At 44.5% G+C, this 22890-nt stretch overlaps 1 protein-coding gene across 1 annotated transcript in view; it reads right to left on the reverse strand.

Moving 5' to 3' along the window:
• The window catches only part of LOC146782906 (N-acetyllactosaminide beta-1,3-N-acetylglucosaminyltransferase 2-like), an 85879-nt gene that overhangs the window by 17321 nt on the left and 45668 nt on the right, over nt 1–22890 (reverse strand). The window contains exon 2 of the mRNA XM_085640038.1: nt 5017–5634. Coding sequence (XP_085496164.1) covers nt 5017–5617 — 601 coding nt within the window. The 5' untranslated portion in view covers nt 5618–5634. The remainder of the gene's footprint in view (nt 1–5016; nt 5635–22890) is intronic.

Genomic DNA, 22890 nt, shown 5'->3' on the forward strand with positions numbered 1-22890 from the left:
TACAACACCATTGAGCAGGTCCTCATGCCTGCTCACCCTGCGACAGTTCTCATGTCCAGCTTGCTCGCAGTCCGCTACCCTCTGCTGTCTGTCTACCGGCTGCTCTCTGTTTGTGCCTCCTCTGCTCATTTCTTGCTCTATTGTGTCACTTCTAGTCATTTTTCTGCCCTCTGTTTTGGCTTTTTCTGCCCTCTGTTTTGCCTTTTGGCTCATTTCTCTGCCCCTCTGTTTTACCTTTTCTACTCGTTTTTCTGCTCTCTGTTTCACCCTCTTCTGCTCTGTTTTGCCTTTCCTGCTCATTTTTCTGCCCTCTATTTTGCCTTTTCAGCTCGTTTTTCTGTCCCGTTTTGTCTTTTCTGCCCTGTTTTGCCCTCTTCTGCTCTCTCTTGCCTTCCTTCTTGTTTTTCTGCCCGCTGTACTTTCTCTGCTAGTTTCTTGCTGCGTTTTGACTTTTCTGCTTGTTTTTCTGCCCTCTGTTTTGCCTTTTCTGCAAATTTTTCTGCCCTCTGTTTTGCGTTTCCTTCTCATTTTTCTGCCTTCTGTTTTTCTCTCTTCTACTCTGTTTTGCCTTTACTGCTTGTTTTTCTGCCCTGTTTTGCCTTTTCTGCAAATGTTTCTGCCCTCTGGTTTGCATTTTACTGCTCATTAGTTACTGCCATTTCCCCTCCTCCCGCCACTTCTCTCCTCCCGCCACTTCCCTCCTCCGGTCACTTCCCTCCTCCGGCCACTTCCCTCCTCCGGCCACCCAGTGCACCAGCCTCTCCCCAGGACCTACTTAATGGAGGCCAGAGCGCAACCCAATTTAGCAGATCCTTGTGCCAATTCCCCCTGCAACAGTTCTCCTGTCCAGCTTGCCCGCAGACCGCTACCCTCCGCTGCCTGTCTACCTGCTGCTCTCTGTTTGTGCCTTCTCTGCTCATTTCTTGCTCTGTTTTGCCTCTCTGCTTGTTTTTCTCACCTTCCGTTATGCCTTTTCTGCTTGTTTTGCTTCCCTCTGTTTTACCCTCTTCTGCTCTTTCTTCTTCTTTTTCTGCCCTCTGTTTGTACTTCCTCTGCTCGTTTTTTGTTTTGCCTTTCCTGATTGTTTTTCTGCCCTTTGTTTTGCCATCTCTGTTTGTTTTTCTGTCTTCTGTTTTGCATTTTCTGCTCATTTGGAGCCCTCTGTTTTGGCTTCTTCTGCTCTATTTTGCCTTTCCTGCCCTCTGATTTGCCCTGTTTTGCCTTTTCTGCTTGTTTTTCTGCCCTCTGTTTTGCCTTTTTCTGCTTTTTTTTCTGCCCTCTGTTTTGCCTTTTTCTACTCTCTTTCTGCCCTCATTTTGGCATTTTTCTGCTTGCTTTTCTACTCTCTGTTTTGGCCTCCCCTGCTCTTTTTTGCCTTTACTGCTCATTTTTCTGCTCTGTTTTGCTTTTTCTGCTAGTTTTCTGCCCTCTGTTTTGCCTTTTCTGCTCGCTCATTTTTCTGCCCTCTGTTTTGCCTTTTCTACCCGTTTGCTCAAGACCTGTCACAGGGTTAGCTGGCATGATGAAAATTTTGCACCCCAGTGTCCAGAAACTCCCCAGGGCTGACAGTGCGACACTCTACAAATGCTGATTGATTGATGCGTGGTCCTTGGCAGGGCTGCTGATTTTTTTTTTTGCACCTCACCTGCATCCATCCCTCTCTGCCCAAGGGCAAGGGGTAGATGGTTTTGTTTTTTGGCCTACAGACAATGTTCACAAACATCCTGGCCTTGAGTTTTTTTAATATAGGTATTGCCTCCTCAAGTCAAACTCCAATTCTCCCACCCACATGCACCAGATTTATAGTTCATTATCTTGGTAGTCTATGATTTGGAAATTCTATTTTTGAAAATATGTTTTTGCAGTCAATGTTTTCAACTGCTACCATAATAGGTGGGGGGAGGCAAGGGTTCCACCTATATTATAGTTATGGTGGAAACTCCGCCTACCGCTGTGAGGCACATTTTGGGATCTGACAGCCATTTTGCCACTTTATTCAAACATTGGCAGCCAGGGGTGGTGGGGAGTTCTGCCCACTTCGATGCCTCCTCAGGGGTACGAAGCGCTAAATGAATGCAATTTAATTTAGAGATAGTGGGATGATCCCACATAGGCAGAAGAGACCCTCTCTCCCCTTCCCCTGGAGACATTCGCAATCCGTGACTGTGATGTCTAGCAGGAAAACTGAAGAATTCAAACCGATGGCATCATTTGCAATAAGGCTGCAATGACTATAGTCTGCAATAGCGATTAGGGAATATTGAGTTACCAGTATACCGTAGTAAAAAAATCAAGGCCAAAAGTACACAGAAGGTAAGATTATATAGGTAAGAATAGATTTACTATGTTTAATTCTACACCTACTTACCTTGACAATATGTATACATGTAAGTAAATATAGTAAACCCTTCCTTACTTAGACATGGTTACTTTGCTACTATCTTCTGATCAGCCCCTAGTAATGTGCACCAGGAGTGCCAGGGCTTGTAAATGCAAATGCTGCTGGTGGGCTTGCAGCACTGGTTGTGCCACCCACAGAAGCGGCCTAGTAAAATGTGTCTAAGGTCTGCCATTGCAGAACCTGCGTGCAGTCTGGTACTGTCATGCTGACTGCGCAAGTGCACCTACTTGCCAGTCCCTAAACCTTCCCTTAACTACATATTAGTCACCCCTATGGTAGGCCCAAGGGCAGGGTGCATTGTAAGCATAAGGTAGGACATGCCCTGATGTGTGTGGAATGTCCTAATAGTGAATTACAGCCATTTTCGTTTTTCACTATTGGAAGGCTACCTGCTCTCCATAGGCCAGGATGGGCTGCTGGAATTATTACACTCTATAATCCCAGCGGACTCAGAGAGCATGGTAGAAAGTCAAGTTTAGTATGCCTGAACTCAGAATAATAAAATACTTCTTTTAGTAAAGTTTATTTTAATATCCTGTGTTTGTAAATACTACTTTTAGAAAGTTAGTATTTACTTGCCTAACCATTTCAGTCCGCCTCTGCTGTGTGTGTGTGCTGGCTAGTTTCAGTGAGGGCCAGGGAAGGGGAATTCCAGGAGACAGGGCTGGCTGCCAGGTGGTGGGTAGAGAGATTACACCAGGATGGGTGGGAGGAGTACACCTTGACTCTGAATAGGGCTGTGCTCTGCCACCACAATGCTGGCTCCGCCCCCTGTGGAGCGGCTGATGTCTCTGCCCTGTGCACTGAAAGGAAAGAGCAGAGTCACCACAACAAAGTGCTCCAAAACCGGACCAAGCCAGGCACAGGCCCCCTGGTCACAAAGAACAAAAGAAACTGTGTATAAAAGAAGGAGCCCTGCTCCTAAGAAATTATATCCTGTTGACGCCAAGAGGAAACTCTGCCTGAAGAGAAGGACCTGGGAAAGCTACATGGAGGACTACTGTCTCTAGCCTAAGAGACTGGCCTGTGGTGGGTGCCTTGCTGCAAGAAGGAGAGAGGAAGAAAAGACTGAAAGACTTTTTGTTCACTTGTGCATCTGAAACAATCTCCAAGGGCTTGCTTGTGAGCTTGCCTCCTGAACTGCGCTCCAGGAACAGTGGGCGCTACCCCTCCCTGGAAGAAGGGAACTGCTGCTGGTGAATTCCCCCCTTCAGCGCTGACTCCGGAGATCTGAGTGCGACGGAGACGCTGTCCTGCACTCTGAGAACCTGTGCGTCCTCATCCCGCCGAGCAAAGTGACCTCTGGACGACCGTGCCGCAGTTAGCACCGTAACGGCCTGCCCCACCTGGCCGGAGCACCGCGAACTGCTGCCCCCTCGAGCCGGAGCTCGCAACGCAAGAACGGACCGTCCGGTCCAAGCAACGAGCATCTGTGGCCCCCGAGCCGTAGAGCCCACTGTCAAGACCGCCTGCACCTGAGTTCGCCTCTCCTGGATGACACCCTGTTGGCAGTGCCTCGCCGCTGGATTCACTTCAAGCTGCTACCCCTCCCTCTTCCGCATCGCGACGGACGTCAAAGTCAAGAGGCGCCCCACAACGCATCGCTGCCCTCTGAGAAGCAGGACCGCACCGCGACATGGGACGCCCCCCTCTACGACTGCTGAGTCGCCTCGACACCTCAAGAAGAAACAAGGTACTGTGCGCTTTCAGAAACCTCAGCGTACCTGTAGCATACGGCTGTAGCGTAGGCGAACTGTGCGCTTCCAAGATCCAAGCGTACCTGCAGCATACGGCTGCAGCGTAGAGAACTGTGCGCCCTTTTTACCCCCCAGCGTACCAGCAGCGTACGGCGGCCTCACTGAGAACTGTACGCCTCGTCGTAGGCAACCCATACGGCCCGTACTGCCTCGAGATCATCGGCCCCGTACACCTGCTCACGCGGGAAGCGTGAAGTATCATGGAGATCGTCCCGAAGAGCGGTACAATGCGTACAAAGAGCAGTACGTCGCGTACGGAGATTGCTACGACGCGCACAGAACCCAATGAGGTGCAGTCAGCACCCAGCCTTGAATTTATAAGAACTGTGGCATCCTAAATCGTAACAAGTAACTGGAACCCCTTTCAAAGCCTAAAGACTGTATTTAAAAGCCTGCTTAAGAAATCTATATAAAGAGCAATATTTTTACTACTACCGTCTGGTGCCTCTGTGTGGTGGGTTGGTGATTATTGTGGAACATTGCAAGTGCTTAACCATATGTGCTCTAGTGATTAGCCTGACTGCTCGCGCCACACTACCTAGAGGGTGAGCAGGGGTTGTCTGCTGAGAGCAATCCTTTGCCCTGACTTGGAGGAGAGGGTCCCTGCTTGTCGCAAGTGCATACCTGCGCCAACCAGAGACCCCCGATTCTAACAGCTATCATCTCCTCTTGAGGCGAATACTGAACCAGTGGCACATGGGCTTCTGCACTTGTCTAAGGAGTGAGTGCAGACAGCAGCTCCTGGTCATTCATTTGCTGATGACCATCAGTGAGTCAAGGGAGGCCCTGGAGACTTACTACCAATGTAACAACCTCACTACAGCTCCACATCCAATTCACAAACATCATCAGACGTACCTTTGAAGATAAAATCCACCTCCTTGCAGTTGTAGTGCAGCCACTCAATGAAGCAGCGCTCCTTCAGCGACAAGTTGTGATGGCTTTCAGCAAAGTCCCACAGAAGGATGTCCTTATGTGCAGCATTCTCCTCTGCCACCTGCTGCATCTGTGTCTGATCCGGGGACTGTGCCATGAGAAAGACATGCTTGACCACAAAGTCAGAGAGCTGCTCATCTCTGGCCCAAGTCTGGCGCAGAGCAACTCGCCTCCGGAACGCTTCTGGGTGGGATTTGGTGGCCAGCAGGAGGAGAGACTTATTCTGTGCCACACGACAAAAGTTCAGCCTTTCCTGCTGCAATCGGCACTGGTGATGCTGAAAGTAGGGGAATTCTGATTGGTGCTCATGCAGGTTGAGATGGTAGACGAACATCCCATCAGACATCTCCAGGGAGGAGTGACCAGAAAGACGCCGAGACTCAGAAACAATTAAAAGATCAGTTTTCCTTGTGGACCAGGTTCTGTCTGCCTGCATGGTGTGCAGCAGGGCACAGAGCAGCAGAGAGATGCACACCATCAGCAAAATACCGCATCTTTTCAGGGCCCCCCTCGGCAGCCTCATAGCTCTTCCTTATTCACCTGGGTGGAAGGAAATGGAGACGATGACATACATATGTATGGACATGTTGGTGACAGAAAAGTATTAAAGGCTATTTCCTATCCAGCTACAAAACAATGAGCATTTTTCTTGCAATCTATATCTTACACTGGGCTTAAACTGTCCCCGTCACCAGGCAATGGGTTTGCTCCTGGACTGTTTGCAACCAGTTTTTGAATTTTCTTCCAAAACACCTGTTGGAACCAGATTCAATACATTTTTAATTATTTCACTGAATGACACCCTGGTGTCACCATTGTGTATATTTATTGCACTAGGAATGGGGGTGTGCACAGTTTTTACTTCACCTTCATGATGGTACAGTTGTAAACATTCACCTAGTCAAAGGTCCCTGAGTTAGCACGAGGTGAAGTAAAACTGATCCGGTCCCAATAAAGGCCAGATTTCCAGGCACAAGGTGTCCTGCCATGAGGACATCCTGCATCCGGAAACCGGTGGCGACTATGAGAAATTCAGTGCTTAATCTGTGCAGGTGGTTGCAGCTGCTGGGCACCTGACCTCATTTTTAGGTACTAGGACTTATTTTTCATTATCAGTGCAACAGAGAGAAATACAGAAAGGGAGACACAAGGAGGAGAAAGATGGGAAAGCATTCACAAAGGGAGATATGAAGGATAAAATGAGTCTGCAAGAGTGAATTGATTAAAAGAGAGAAGTGGTGTAGAGTTGTGAAAGAAAGAGGGGTGCATTGGCATTAAGACTAGGCCGCATTCGTATTCTGTAGCACTAGTGACACCTCCGAAAGAAACCTTTGGACGCCGGCATCTCTTTTTTACTCTACACATTAATCACTAGGCATGGTGGTGAGTGGGTGGTGCCACGTGGCAGAAGAGGATGGAAGGACGGTTCAGCACCCTGCCAGCAGAAGGGTATAGGTATATTATGGGGGGACTGTGATCCGGCAGGAGACAGTTCTTATAGGTTGCACCGCTGTGAACAAGGATGGAGGAGGGAGGCAGGGAGATACCGTATGGAAAGTGTGGGGATGTTGAGGGCATGAGACAAGAGCTATGGGTTACTGTTGAACCATAGCTGTTCACATACTGCCCTTGTGGTCTCTTCACTACAGCCATGGCGGTCTCAGCATTTGCCGCAGTGAAGAGCGGGGGTGCTGGAGGGGAGCAGGGGGCGGGGCTGTTGCCGCCCCGAGTTGGCAAGTGATAGCAGGGGAAGCAGCCACCTCCAAAACTCATGCCACCTGTGGCAGACCGGCCCCCCTAGCTACACCACTGACTGGAGCACAAATGGTCTCCCACTGAATCTACTCTTCTTTTTCCTTTTAAAGTATGAAGGTTTGTACTTTGTTTTCTCGTCCAGTTTTGAAAAAAGAAAGAATTTGGAAAGTTGCCGGTTGCAGGGCTGTACACCTCTGCATACCCTTAACTAGAAATTCTTCTCTCCTGGAAAATGAATAGTCTTTTTATGGCCAAACGGTCTCATGAGTCTGGGGGAGCTGTGTTGCTCTGCCCCTGTTTGTCTTTGACTTTGTCCTGTGACAATCTGTGTTTTCTTTGGCATTCTAGAGCCCCACCATATTCTGCTGTGTTGTCATGGTCCACACTTCACAGTCAGGTATAGTTACTGCCAGTTCATTACAGGCTACAAGGAAACTGAGGGGGCGATGATTTGTCATTTTGTTTAGAGGGCACAGGCTTATTCACAGGTAGGCTACTGGCCATACACTGAATACTCAGTGTAATCCCACATAAATGTGGTGCTTCTTTACTAGCCATGATTTGTATGTAGTTGTTTTGCATGACTTTGTGTCTGTCAGTGTAACAGAAAGAGTGTGCCTGTATCTATGGTGGCCTCAGTATGTCCCTTTTTTAGCTCAGTGTGGATGGCACTGTGCCAGTCCTATGGTTAAAAACTTTGCTAGAAAAACAGACATTTGAGGTGAGCAAATCCAGAGTGTTGCTGGTGCTGTATGGAGCATACAGGAGCTGCTCTCCATCTAAACTTTGGAACTACCCAGAGCTCTCAGCTGCCTTTTGGCATAATTTATCGGCACTCTAAGGTAACAGTTTTCTCATCAATTATTTTATTGCAAATGTTGCAGTGATAAAATCAATGATGTCATAGAATGATGTAATAGGTGAAGTAATTAGTTGTGGATGGTGAGGGCGTGAGTTATAGTTACTTGAATTAACTATAACTGCTGAATTTCTAGGGTTTTGTGCAAGTATATTCAGAACCTAACTATAATGTACCTGTGATCTTCAGTGAATTTCTATGTTTTTATCACCACACACATTATTATAACCAGTGCCATGCATGGCCTACTACTAGGTCCTGTGACCAGCCCAGCCACATGAACCCAAACCCAAGCAGCCCACAGCCGTTGTCATCAGTGATGTCACTGACCATGTCATGAGTGATGTAATATGTGAGGTCTTAAGCAGTGCATTGCGGGGGCATAAATTATAGTTAGCTCAAATAACTAAACTTGCTGAATTTCACTGGTTTTGTATGAGTGAAATGTGAGCCTAACTATAATGTACTTGTGACCTTTGCTTATATATATAATTCACTGAAAAAAACAAAGGATAATGCACTCTTATGGTTAGGTCAATATGTCAATGACATCATTACCGTTTTGAACAAAAAAAAGACAGAAATTAATTTGTTATAGTTAGCAGAGCACTGCTTACGACCTCACATATTACATCACTCATGACATTCTATGACATAATTTATGATTTTTACGGATGACAGACATCGCAAATGACATAATTGCAGACATCACTGATGGCATCATCCAAGCTTATTTTGTACACATTGCTCTATAAACGGATATAGCATTAGAGCTATGAAAGTAAGCTCAGAATAATATGCAGCATCATTACTGCTATCATACATACAACCCCCATAGGTAAAGCAAGCTTGTCTTATGTGCAACATTGACCCTATACCATACACTTCATGGGTAGCTGAGTTCATGTTGACTATGAACCACAGATGAAAGAGTAATCTATTCTGCACATGGTGTTCCATCTGGATACAGTTGCTCAGGGAAAACTAAGTTCCTCTAGATACTGAAGACATGTTGCATAGCCAATGCCCTACTACGGACAACCTTTACCTGTATCAAACCCCTGACAGTTTTTGAACCTACATTGAGAAAATAAGTGGATATAAGTAGAAAGTGGGTACTGTTAACAATGTTTACTCTATGGAGAGAGTTTACTCTGTGCCACACTGTTTGCAGACAGAGAAACTCTCTTGAGAAATACACCACAGAGTATTAAAAATTATCTACTAAGAACAGTGTACATTTTATGCAAAACGTGTCCGAACAGCGACTGTTCACTTAAAATAACCGAGGTCTGGATGTACTAAAGATCATACTACCTGCAGCCTTCATACTGTGGTGAAAACTTTACAGCCCATCTTCTGAGTGCACACAGTCTTCTATGTTAAGTAGAAATTGTCATGCCTAGATGATTCTGCCTAATGACTCAAGGCTACTTACAATAATTAGTATATAGTATATAGAATCTTTGCCCTGCTGGAAACATTTTTTGCAGTACCAAAAAGCTTATTTGTAACATAATAAACACAGGTTTTCAACTTTCACCTGCACACAGAGTTACTCTTCAATACAAAGATTTATAACATATTCAATACATCAACACATCTATGATGCATTAGGAGCACTTGGAGAGGATGTAGCCTTACGGCTAGAACGGTCGACCTCAAAGCTGGGGAACTGGTTTCGAGTCTCGGCAACGACGCTCAACATCCTGTCATTCAGGGCAAATCACTTAATCTCCCCGTGACTAACAAAAATGAATGTGTCTTTCTGTAACGAAACTGGTGCTCACGTAAAGTGCTCTGATACCCGGTTTCTCAGGTCTAGTTCGCACTATATAAGACTCTAAAAAACAAAAAACATGCGTTTTGTATTAGCTGGACACAGGCTGTGGAAAAGTAGGTATGTTTAAGTTTATGTTTGGGATTTGCAGAGCGCATGGCTGCCCGAGGGCTTCCCCGTGCTGGTGAGTGCTGAACTGGGTAACCGTACCTACTAATGCATTCTATAGCGGAACAACCAGGTCTTGAGTTTTTTTTCTAAAGGTGGATTAATCTTGTAGTGATCTAAGGCCGAGTGGGAGACCATTCCACAGCTTAGGTACCAAGTGTGCGAATGATCTTCCTCCCCATCTTGACCTTTTGACTCTGGTCATGCTTAAGAGATGTAGTTGAGAGGATCTTAAGAGTCTGGCTGGCACATACGAAGATAACAGATTTCTGAGCTTCACTGGACCTTAGTTCTTTATGGCCTCGTGTGCAATACAAAGGGATTTTCACCTGTTTCTTGCCTCAATCGGCAACCAGTGGAGCAGTTTGCAGGATTCTGCTGCTGAAACGTGGCTTTAATCCTTTAGCAAGAGCCTAGCTGCCACATTTTGCATGACCTGAAGACTCTTTGTTAGGTACTTAGGTGAGCCCACATAAAAAGAGATGCCATAGGCCATGACTATTAGGGACTGAATCACAGTTTTCCTTAAATGATCTGGGATCAATGGTAATCCCTTCCTGACCATTCTGAGTAGCCCGAATCAGATTCCAGACAATTTGTTTACTTGACAATCCATTGCAAGGGCTCTATCCAGCCAAATTTCCAGGCTTTTATTGGGGATTTGGGGGCCGGGGGCTTACCAATACCTTTTCCATAACTTGGCAGGATCTGTTTTCAGGAAAGGAGACAAGCCAATCCAGCATTCTATCCTGAATTCCTACATCCCTTAGCCTATCTTTCAAGATGGTATGATCAACGATATCAAACGTCGTGCTCAGGTTGAGAAGTAGGATAGCGGTGGATCCTCCCTCATCTAACAGAGATTTAAGCTCCTCTGTAACCACCAGAAGTGCCGCTTTTATGCAATGCTGAGCATGAAAGCCCATCTGGGTTGGACAGAGAATGTCATTGTCCTCTAAATAACTGTCTAATGACTGTTTGACATGTTTCGCCAGAAGTTTACCCAGAAAAGGAAGTAGTGAAATAGGTCGAAGGTTGCCATGTATTACTGGATCTAAGTGGGGTTTTTTCAGTAGAGGTCTGATTACTGCATGCTTCCAGTGTCTTGGAACCAAACCCACATCGAGTGAACGATTGAGTAGCTCCATTAGTGAAGGGAGAATGAAATCTATTGCTTTGGATAGGATATATGGAGATGCAGGTTCAAGTGGGGATCCTGATTTGGTTACCCTTATCAGGTTAAAATTAGTTTCTTCGTTGAGCCTGGGGAATTGTGATAGAGTTGGAGTTGGGGATAATTCCCAGACATTAGTTTTCTTGCCACCAGCTGGTTCGGTAGTACCCTGAAATTGGTCATAAATATCAGTCACTTTTTTGTGAAAGAAAGATACTATTTAATTACTATTTCTATTGTGGCTTGTGGGAGGATGTTCCTTTCTTGAGGGGTGGTTAGGGCTTAAACCACTTTAAATAGTTCCTTCGGGGAGTTTGAGGCCTGCGTAATTTTTTCCTCATAAAATTTTGCTTGTCCTTTCTTTATTTCATTATGATAGGACCTAATTAAGGTTATATATTTAAATTTTGAGCACTGGCTCATACTCCTTTCTCCAGTTCCTTTCCACTTTCTTGCATTGTTTTCTTAATAAGATAAGATGGTTGTTGTACCATGGGACTTTTTTTGTCTGTGTTTTGGGGTTGGTGCCTATGTTTGGAATGCCTGCATTCAATGACTGAACAATCCACCTCTCCCATTGCTGGTAATCCTCCTCTACATTGCCTAAAAAATTAGGGGTTGTGTCCTTCAGCTTTGGTCCAGGCTCCGGGATCAAGCTTCGACCAGCTCCTCGTCGGGATGGGCTGGGCCATGACCTTGATCTGCTGGGCAGATTTCGGTAGCCTAAACAGAATCTGGCAGTGGTCTGACCAGGGTACAGGATTACTTTAGATACTGTAATCTGGGGGTTGTTGGAAAATATAAGATCCAGTGTTCGCCCTTTCTCATGTGTAGTTGTGGACACATGTTGAGTTAATTGTAGTGCCTCACGGTCGTCCTGCAGCCTTCTACAAGGTTCTAATGTCAATGACATGCCTAGGGACTGAGCAAGCGTTAATTATTCCCATATTCCATGCAGCTTCTGACTGCTGGGGGGATACTATAGGTGTAACCATATTTTTGTCCACCTCAAAACTGCACTGAGTACAAACTTCTCTAAGTTCATGCAAGTTATTTACCCCCAGCAGGAGAATACATAGGGGATTTGACGGTGGTCTAGTCGCTAATAGCTGATATTTAGAGTACCTTTACAGACCTGTTCTGGATAGAGCAGGGTTCGCGGCCCCTCGTCCCGTTCGGGCGCGGACGGGCGCAGACAGGTTTGCCTTTGGCGCGCCTTTGGCGGACCAAGGATGCAGCTGTCATTTAAAGACGAGGTGGGGTTGGCTGCTAGAACGCCAACCTCCAGGTTCTGTAGCACGACTCTATAGTGGAGAAGGCAAGATTGCCTCTCTATGGCTGCTCAGTTTAGGTATAAAGGAGTAACGGTACCCCCCCCCCCCATCTACAATACGTTTCCCTACTGGCAGTGATTCAAATTCATAACACTTAAAGCAGGCAATTGATTTACATAAAACATATGACATGTTAAAATAGCAGAATAGCACAGATAGTTAGATAAGCAAATGAGGTTATGCTTCCATATGTAACGCTCTCTCCTGTGCGCCCGGCCCGCAGCTGTCATTTAAAAACCAGGTGGAGTTGGCTGCTAGAATGCCAACCTCCAGCCTTTGTAGTGTGACTCTATGGTGGGGAAGGCAAGATTGCCTCTCTATGGCTGCTCAGTTTAAGTATAGAGGAGTAACGGTGCCCACTCTACAATAAGTTTCCCTACTGGTAGTGAATTCAAATTCATAACATTTAAGTCATAAAAGTAATATGGTAGTTACCCGCCACTATGCAAACTATAAAACAAACACACTCATTGGATGATGCCATTAGTGATGTCATCAGTGATGTCATAAATGATGTTATATAACATGTCATGAGTGATGAAATATGTAACGTCATAAGCAGGGTATGGCAGAGCGCATGTTAGAGTTAACTCTGTCAACTATAACTGGTTAATTTTTCAGTTTTTTTATGTAAAAACGTTAATGTTGTCACTGACATATTCACCTAACTATAACGTTCCTCTAACTTTTGGTTTTTCAGTGAATTTCTAGGCTGTTTTTTTCACGTATAGTAATATTTTTTACCATATGTAAAGCCAATGTCCCTCTGCACATGACCTTATTTTTTTAAAGGGGAGGGGCTAGGTGCCCCCTCCCCAAGCCTTATTAGGCCCTGGAGACCCTATCCCCCAGGTCCTTTTTTTTAAAGGGGAGAGGGGACAAATGGCAGCCCTCTCTGAGCCTTGTTAGGCCCCGGAGTCCCCATACCCGAGGGCCTTTTTATGAAAGGAGAGTAGGGCCACGTAGCCCCCCCCCATAACCCTTTTTAGGCCCTCGAGGGCTATTTTTTTATTAAAAGGGAGCGGTCAACATGACTTCCCTCCACGATCCCTGTTGACCCTGGGAACCCCATCCCCTAGCCCTTTTTTTATGAAAAGGAGAGGGGGCCACATGGCCCTCGTCCCCAAGCCTTATTAAGCCCTAGGGACCGCATCCCCCAGGGCCATTTTATTTTAATTAAAAGGGAGGGGAGGCTTGTGCCCCCCACAATCCTTTTTAGGCCCTGGGGACCTCATCCCCCAGAGCCACAACTTAAAATAAAGGGAAGGGGCCACACAGTCCCCCTCCTCTAGTCTTATAAAGCCCTGGAGAGCCCATCTCCAGGGCCATTTTTTAAATCGAAGATGAGAAAGACCACTTGGCCCCTCTGCCCAAGACTCTTTTGGCCCTTGGGACTCGATCCTGCAGGGCCATTTTTTTAAATTAAAGAGGAGGTGGGCCGCGTGCCCCCCCATAGTTATAAATTGTTCCCTGGGAGATGGAGTCCCTGAGTCTGAAAACGGCCAAGCGCACCCCTCCCCTTAATTAAAGAATGCAGCCCTGGGCCACCACTTTTTTTTTCTTTCCAATCCCAAGGAAGTCTTGAGTGATCGTGGCAAAAATTGCGTTTTATTTTTTATTTTGGTCGCAGAGGGGCTTCTTCTGAGTCTCCCCCACAGGGTCTATGGGGGCAAGATATCCCTACCTTGCTCCATTATATCACTTTTTTAAAAAGTTCAGGATAGGGGACTAAGTCCCAAAGTCCTTTTAAGGTCCTGGGGAGCCCATCCTCCAGGGCCATTTTTTAAATCAAAGGGGAGGAAGGCCGCTTGGGGACCCCATCCCCCAGGGCCACAACCTAAATAGTTGCTCTCCCTGAGCCTTGTTAGGCCCTGGGGACCCCATCCTGCAGGGCCGTTTGTTTTTATTAAAGTAGAGGTTTGCATGCTCTCCCAATATTTATAAATTGGGTGTGAGAGCATAATTGCAAACCTGGGCAGCCAGCAGGGCAGCATTATGGCAGTGAGAGGATCTCAAAGGTCTTCTGTGAGCTACAATATACATGACTAATGCATTTTAGTGTGGTGATGCAGACACCAGCAGTAAAATATGTTAGTCTAACACCTGTTGCATGGTGCTTGACAGGGCTGGAATATACAGAAAATATGCTCTCATTTTAGCTTCTGGATCACCATATATAACGCCTATGAGAAAAACATGAGAAAACAGTTTTCTCTGAAATATGATTCATGAGATCCCAGCAGAAGATCAGCATTTTCCACACGGTAAAATCAGCTTAGAACATACCACAATTCCTAAAATTGGTATGGTACTAAAAACAAATAATTTGTATTCTCACTAAAATCAGTTATCACCTTTTATACATGCTCCTTTTTGTCACCCTCAAACCCTGCCATTCACTACAATGCATTTCAATGTGGCCTATGTTTCTGAGTCCTGTACCAGCTGCTCCATCATGTTGTCCAGGGTGTGGCCAGCCAATATGGGGGGGTCCCATTGTGAACCCCCCGCCACATGCCCTTTGTGGTCTAAGTGTGCTCACTCTGCCCCACTACATTTTTAAAAATGTATTTCAAGACACGGGGACCAAGTCTCTGAGCATTGTCATGGCTGCCAAAACATATTGTTCAGGTTGAAACCAGCCAATCAGGATTGACTAGTCTCCTTTAAATTGGCCAATCGGAGCATATCTGGACATCAACTGTCCAGATGCCTATATTTGTTTTTACCGTAATTTCTCAAAAACTGCTAATAAATTTACACCCAATCACAAAAAGCACAATCTGCGTACCAATATCCAGCTTCCTGTAAAATTTGGTGTAATTCTGTTCATCAGTTTTTGCTGTAGCCCTGTCTAAAGAAGTCTATAGAAAATGCATGGGGATTTTATGTTTTAGGACCCCCCATTTTTCTTGGCGCCTGCTTGACGGTTCACCCCACAACTTTCCATTCCAAAACCAGTCAAAAAGTAGCATTATTTTGGAAAATTTAGTGGAGATTTATCAAACAAGGCCAAAGTTATTAGCAATGCAAAACAAGATTTTCCTATAGAACAGCTGACTTAGCTATAACTACCTGGTGGCGCCAGCTGCTGGGTAAGAAAAAAAATAATATATATATTCACTGAAAAAAACCATAGGTTTCAGGAACGTTATAGTTAGTTGGACATTTCACTCGTACAAAACCGTAGAAATTCCGCCGTTATAGTTAGAATACCTAACTATGACACGCTCCCCCGCAATGCACTGCTGATGATGTCACATATTACATCATTCATGACATGGCCAGTGACATCACTAATGACATCACTGATGACATCTAAAATGACATCACTGATGACATCACTGATGACATCATCCACGTGAAAATCTGATGCACATCTGATGGATGTGTGTGTAGACCTAGGAATTAGTGAGTGGGTATGTACTAACTGGTATTGGTGTGTCTATGGTTTCGAAAATTATATTATATTAGGGTGTGAGGAGGAGCATCAGGTTTTCATGTGGATGATGTCATCAGTGATGTCATCAGTGATGTCACTGACCATGTCATGAATGATGTAATATGTGACATCATCAGCAGTGCATTGCGGGGGTGCGTGTTATAGTTAGCTGAACTAACTATACCGCTCGAATTTCTATGGTTTTGTGCGAGTGAAATGTCCAACTAACTATAACGTTCCTGAAACCTATGTTTTTTTCAGTGAATTTCTATGGTTTTTTAAATGCTGATTTCTAATTATAACGTGCCTGAAACCTATGGTTTTTTCAGTGAATTCCAAAGGTTTTTTAAATGCTAATTTCTAACTAGAACGTCCCTGAAACCTATGGTTTTTCAGTGAATTTCAAAGGTTTTTAAATGCTAATTTCTAACTATAATGTTCATTAAACCTATGGTTTGTTCAGTAATTTTGTTTTTGTGATATTTTGTAAGTTTAATATCCTAAAAATAGTTTTTGTTATTTTTTTGTTATTAAAATTATATAATGTCTTCTGTTTTCTTACATGTGAATATTTTTTTTTTCAGAAAAAGTGGAGCCACGCATCCATCGCGTTCATACCAGGGGGCTGCGCTGAGCACTGCGCACCCATCATGATTACACCAGGGGGGCAGCCCTGAGCGCCGCGCACTCATCACATTCACACCGGGGGCCACGCTGAGCATCGCACACCCATCGCGTTCACACCAGGGGGCTGCGCTGAGGGCCGTGCACCCATCGTGTTCACACCAGCTGAGCACCACGCTAGGGTCGCGACTCCAATTTTTATTTTTTTTTTAAACATCTAATCTACATTAATTTACATTCACCCCGGGGACCCCATTCCCTGGGGCATGCCCAAATATAATTTTTTTTTTAACAAGAAAAAAAACGGAGGAGGGTGGACTGCCACTCCCCCCACTCGGGCCATTTTGGACCCCGGGGACAACACCCCCCGGGACCTGGCCGCATGCTTAGGGACCGGGGGAGAGCCCCAATGCCCCCACAGTCCCGCTGGCTCCCCGTCTCCTGCGGGAGCCGGCATTGCTTTTCAACACGGGAAACTGCTAACATGCAGCTCCCCTTGTGGAAAAGCAATCTGTTTTTGATTTTGGAAGCGTGAGCAGGAAACCTGCTCTCACTTCCAAAATCCAAAGCAGAGTTTGCAATGACAGGGTAGGAGCCACACAGCTCCTGCCCTGTCATTGCAAACAGCAGTGTCCCGGGGTTGGGCACCCCGGGACACTGCAGGAGTCGGACCTGGGGGATGGCGGTCCCCAGAGGAATGGACGGCTCCAGGAGGAGGCCCTTTCAAAGTGTTTAAAGCCCTGGGAGGTGGTGGTCCCTAGGACTCGGAGTCCATAACGGACCCCCAAATTTACATACTTAGTGCCCTGGGGCAGTGGGTGGGCCTTGGAGGTCCCCCCACACATTAAAAAACAAGCCCTGGGAGGTGGTGGTCCCCGGGGCTGCGGGGGCCCCCCGCTATAGATTTTCGACATGCCCCGAGGGCCTGGACCACTCGGGGGCTTAAAAATAACAAGCACGGATGCCCGCCCTTCGTCTATTTTTTATTGTTCCATCCGGATTTGGGTACCCAGCGCGAATTCGGACGATATAAAAAAAAAACGCTTTCTTTGGCCCTGGGTGTCCCTGAGAAACCCCTCAGCAGGCCTAGGGTGTCAGAGTGTCTGTATCCTGACCTCTTTTCTTGTTTTTCATCCTTATTTCTGTTTTCTTGTGACTCTGTATCCGAGTCACAAAATGGCTGCCAACACTTCCTGGATTGGAGCGTTGGCAGCCAATCACAGTGAAGCTCGTGGACGGGAGGGTTCGCAAATTCACCGCTGCCCAAGATATTGCAACTTTTACTTTTTGAATTTCTCAGCAACTACTAAACGGATTTACAACATTTAAAAAAAAAGTCGCTTTCTGAACCAAGCACTACCTTTTTGCCAAATTTTGTGTAATTCCTTTCAGCAGTTCGGGCTGTAGCTGTGTCTAAAGTTTCCCTATGGAAAATAAAATGGGGAAAACGCGTTTTGGGACCCCCCTTTTTTCTCGGCCCCTGCTTGGTGAATCACCCCAAAACTTTCAAGACAGGAGCAGACCCGAGCGGGCCACTAGTTTTGACATTTGTCAACCGGCGTCAAAGTTATTGAGAAAACAAAAAACGCTTTTCCTATGGAAACTAGGTCATAACTATAACTACCTACTGGCGACTGCCAGTAGGTAAATATATATCTATATAAATATTCACTGAAAAAACCATAGGTTTCAGGGCTGTTATAGTTAGCTGGACATTTCACTCGTACAAAACCATTGAAATTCCTCCGTTATAGTTAGTTCAGCTAACTATAACTCGCGCGCCCGCAATCCACTGCTGATGATGTCACATATTACATCATTCATGACATGGTCAGTGACATCACTGATGACATTACTCATGACATCTCAAATGACATCACTGATGACATCATCCAGTGAATATGGTTTGGTTCCATATTTAAATATGTATTATATATATAGCAATCTGCATTGAAGAATGAGTGGATATATCAATATAAATATCTGGATGGAGGATTTAGTAGCAGTGTGATTGACTGTTTACTTGACTAATTTATAGTGTCTCACTAAATATATTGGATAGTGACTAAACTGTGTGAATATCTGCATCACTTTGTCAGTTGTTGTGTAAACTGCTGCACCAGTTGGTTACTAGCTATGTGAAAGTCTATATCAGTTATTGATTAGTTAACTGAGTATTTGTATGGGAGAAAGAATGTGTGTGTGGTTCGGTGGGGGGTGTGACTGCCCAAAGATGCGTGAATAGTTGATTCAGTAGGTATTTGAGGTTAAGACTACATGTTATAACAGTTGTTTGGGTGAGTGAATATCTTTATGGGTGTGGTGATGAGCAAATATATTTCTCAATGGTACATGTCCAACAAACTAGAAAAATAAAAGGCAGTGTATGTGACAGTTGTTGTATATAAATAAGTATACATAAGACTCAGTGATTGTATGAGTGACTGTATGGATAACTGTATACTTGTAATAGTTATTTTAAAACACACTAAGTATAAGTTACTATCTATATGAATAAATGAAGTGGTGTCTGTAGAAGTGTGTAGCTGAGTAAATGTAAGTATGAACCATTGTTTGCATAAGCGAGTAGGATGACTGCATTATAGGATGTGTGCTGGTGTGTAATGTCGATATAGGTGTATAAGTATATTTGATAGTGTTCTATTGATCATTGACAGCATGTATGAGTGAATCTATAGGTAAGTGATTAGATGTGTGTGTAGATCTAGGAATCACTGAGTGGATTTTTAGAAACTTGCATTGGTGTGTCAATGGATTCAAATATGGTACTCTGTATTTTACAGTGAGTGATGAAAGGTTATACTACTGTATGATGAGGTGTATCTGATTGTCAAGTGGATGATGTCATCAGTGATTTCATTTGAGATGTCATCAGTGATGTCATCAGTGATGTCACTGACCATGTCATGAATGATGTAATATGACATCATCAGCAGTGGATTGCGGGTGTGCGAGTTATAGTTAGCAGAACTAACTATAACGGAGGAATTTCAAAGGTTTTGTACGAGTGAAATGTCCAGCTAACTATAACAGCCCTGAAACCTATGTTTTTTTTAGTGAATTTCTAAGGTTTATTTAAATGCTAATTCCTAACTATAACATGTCTGAAACCTATGGTTTTTTCAGTGAATTTCGAAGGTTTTTTAAATGATAATTTTTAAATGTAATAATAGTTATATGTATTTTTTGATACTGATTTTCTACCATTTTTTAACTTTATTTTTTCATATTTTATTTTTTAAATTACATTATATATTTTTAATATAAATGGAAATAAAAATGTTTTTTAAAATATTGAAACTGAAATATTGTTTTTTTGTTGAATGTATAAGTGCAGAACTATAAGTGTGTTGGTTAGTTAGGGGACTGCATGCATAGTGGATAGAGGTTTGAAGCAGTCCATGTGCTAAGGCCTGGCTCGGTGCTTAAGTTCTTGGGTACTGACTGAAGGATTAGAGTACTGAAAGAAGAGTGCCTGGGTGGTTGGGTTTTGGCGCAGTGAATGGATTAGTACATGGTGCTGTGTGGGTAACTAGAGGAGTGCAAGAGGAGTGGCAGGGTGTTTGCTGGAAGTGTATGGATACTGACTGGGGAATTGAAGGTGCAAAAGACAAGTGTGTAGGTGGTTAGAGGACTGCATGCATAGTGGATAGGCGTTTGAGGCAGTCCATGTGCTAGTGCCTAGCTCGCTGCATGAATACTTGGATACTGACTGAATGATTAGAGTACTGCAAGGAGAGTGCCTGGGTGAATTCATAAGTTTTAGAATTACTTTTCAGGATCAGTACTGGGCTCAAAGATGCAGCACTGAGGTCTCTCCTGATAACAGGTGAGTAAATCGGAATTCATAGTAGGCTGATTTTAGAGGAATATTTTAAAGTTCCAAAACTCCACACTTAGAATTTCCAAGTGAAACCAGTCCATGTTAGCCTATGGAAGGAAATTCAAGTTACTGGTAAGTACGGTTAGAATTACTTTTCAGAATCAGTACTGGGCTCAAAGATGCAGCACTGAGGTATCTCCTGATAACAGGTGAGTAAATCGGAATTCGTAGTTCAGATGATTTTAGATGAATATTTTAAAGTTCCAAAACTCCACACTTAGGGGCCGATTCCGATCCGGGTCGGAAAGCACTCCGACCGAGCCAGATCCGGAGTGTTTTCCGACCGAGCTGGAGTCCTGCAGTCCGACTGAGCGAGTACGACCCGGTCGTATGCTGCCGGACTCGGTTCTGTCGGACTCCCATAGAAGTCAATGGGAGCCGGTCGTACGACACGTACATGGGCCCTCTTTGACGGAATGGGTACGTCGCCGACAAGTGCGCCCCCTACAGTGGGTACGCGTCAGTGCCATCCGCACCGTTCATGCCTGTATTGGGGAGACCCATGGGTCTCCCCTTGTGTCCGAGTCGTAGGGCTGCGGTTGACAGAGTGTCTGACGCGGACCCACAAAGGCAACCACCAGGACAATTTGCGAGCCGGACACTCCGGCTCGCACAGGCTGTCCGACGCGTGCATCGTACTGGCTCAGTCATGAATCGCATCCATTACACGCCACGGTTAGCTTACGACCAAGACGTACGGAGCGGTTCGGACCCGGAAACGACTCAGTCGGTGAATTTAATGTAGCTCGCATCGTACTTGATCGCTCGTACAGCTGTATGAGTCGGCCGGAAAACACGCATACGGCTCGTAGTTTTTCCGGCCGGATCACGTTCGGTGCCCTTCCGACCCGGTTCGGAACCGGCCCCTTAGAAGAATTTCCAAGTGAAGCCAGTTAATGTTAGCCTATGGAAGGAAATTCAAGTTACTAGTAAGTACGATGAGAATTACTTTTCAGGATCAGTACTGGGCTCAAAGATGCAGCACTGAGGTCTCTCCTGATAACAGGTGAGTAAATCGGAATTCGTAGTTCGGCTGATTTTAGAGGAATATTTGTAAGTTTCAAAAATCGACACTTAGAAACTTTTTCAGCAAAAAGCAGGTAATGATATCCTATGGAAGGAAATTCAAGTTACTGGTAAGTACGATTAAAATTACTTTTCAGGATGAGTACTGGGCTCAAAGATGCAGCACTAAGGTCTCTCCTGATAACAGGTGAGTAAATCGTAATTCGTAGTACGGCTGATTTTAGAGGCATATTTTAAAGTTCCAAAACTCCACACTTAGAAGAATTTCCAAGTGAAACCAGTCAATGTTAGCCTATGGAAGGAAATTCAAGTTACTGGTAAGTACGGTTCAAATTACTTTTCTGGATCAGTACTGGGCTCAAAGATGCAGCACTGAGGTCTCTCCTGATAACAGGTCAGTAAATCGTAATTCGTAGTTCGGCTGATTTCAGAGGAATATTTGTAAGTTTCAAAAATCGACACTTGGAAACTTTTTCAGCAAAAAGCAGGCAATGATATCCTATGGAAGGAAATTCAAGTTACTGGTAAGTACGGTTAGAATTACTTTTCAGGATGAGTACTGGGATCAAAGATGCAGCACTGAGGTCTCTCCTGATAACAGGTGAGTAAATCGTAATTCGTAGTACGGCTGATTTTAGAGGCATATTTTAAAGTTCCAAAACTCCACACTTAAAAGAATTTCCAAGTGAAACCGGTCAATGTTAGCCTATGGAAGGAAATTCAAGTTACTGGTAAGTACGGTTAAAATTTTCAGGATCAGTACTGGGCTCAAAGATGCAGCACTGAGGCCAAGCCTGATAACAGGTGAGTAAATCGGAATTCGTAGTTTGGCTGATTTTAGAGGAATATTGGTAAGTTTCAAAAATCGACACTACGAAACTTTTTCAGCAAAAAGCAGGCAATGATATCCTATGGAAGGAATTTCAAGTTAATGGTAATTACGGTTAGAATTACTTTTCAGGATCAGTACTGGGCTCAAAGATGCAGCACTGAGGTCTCTCCTGATAACAGGTGAGTAAATCGGAATTCGTAGTTTGGCTGATTTTAGAAGAATATTTTAAAGTTCCAAAACTCCACACTTAGAAGAATTTCCAAGTGTAACCAGTCAATGTTAGCCTATGGAAGGAAATTCAAGTTACTGGTAAATACGGTTAGAATAACTTTTCAGGATCAGTACTGGGCTCAAAGATGCAGCACTGAGGTCTCTCCTGATAACAGGTAAGTAAATCGGAATTCGTAGTTCGGCTGATTTCAGAGGAATATATGTAAGTTTCAAAAATCGACACTTAGAAACTTTTTCAGCAAAAAGCAGGTAATGATATCCTATGGAAGGAAATTCAAGTTACTGGTAAGTACCATTAAAATTACTTTTCAGGATGAGTACTGGGCTCAAAGATGCAGCACTAAGGTCTCTCCTGATAACAGGTGAGTAAATCGTAATTCGTAGTACGGCTGATTTTAGAGGCATATTTTAAAGTTCCAAAACTCCAAACTTAGAAGAATTTCCAAGTGAAACCAGTCAATGTTAGCCTATGGAAGGAAATTCAAGTTACTGGTAAGTACGGTTGAAATTACTTTTCAGGATCAGTAGTGGGCTCAAAGATGCAGCACTGAGGTCTCTCCTGATAACAGGTGAGTAAATCGGAATTCGTAGTTCGGCTGATTTTAGAGGAATATTTGTAAGTTTCAAAAATCGACACTTAGAAACTTTTTCAGCAAAAAGCAGGTAA

Source organism: Triturus cristatus, chromosome 12 (genome assembly GCF_964204655.1).
Source record: "Triturus cristatus chromosome 12, aTriCri1.1, whole genome shotgun sequence".
Lineage (NCBI taxonomy): Eukaryota > Metazoa > Chordata > Amphibia > Caudata > Salamandridae > Triturus > Triturus cristatus.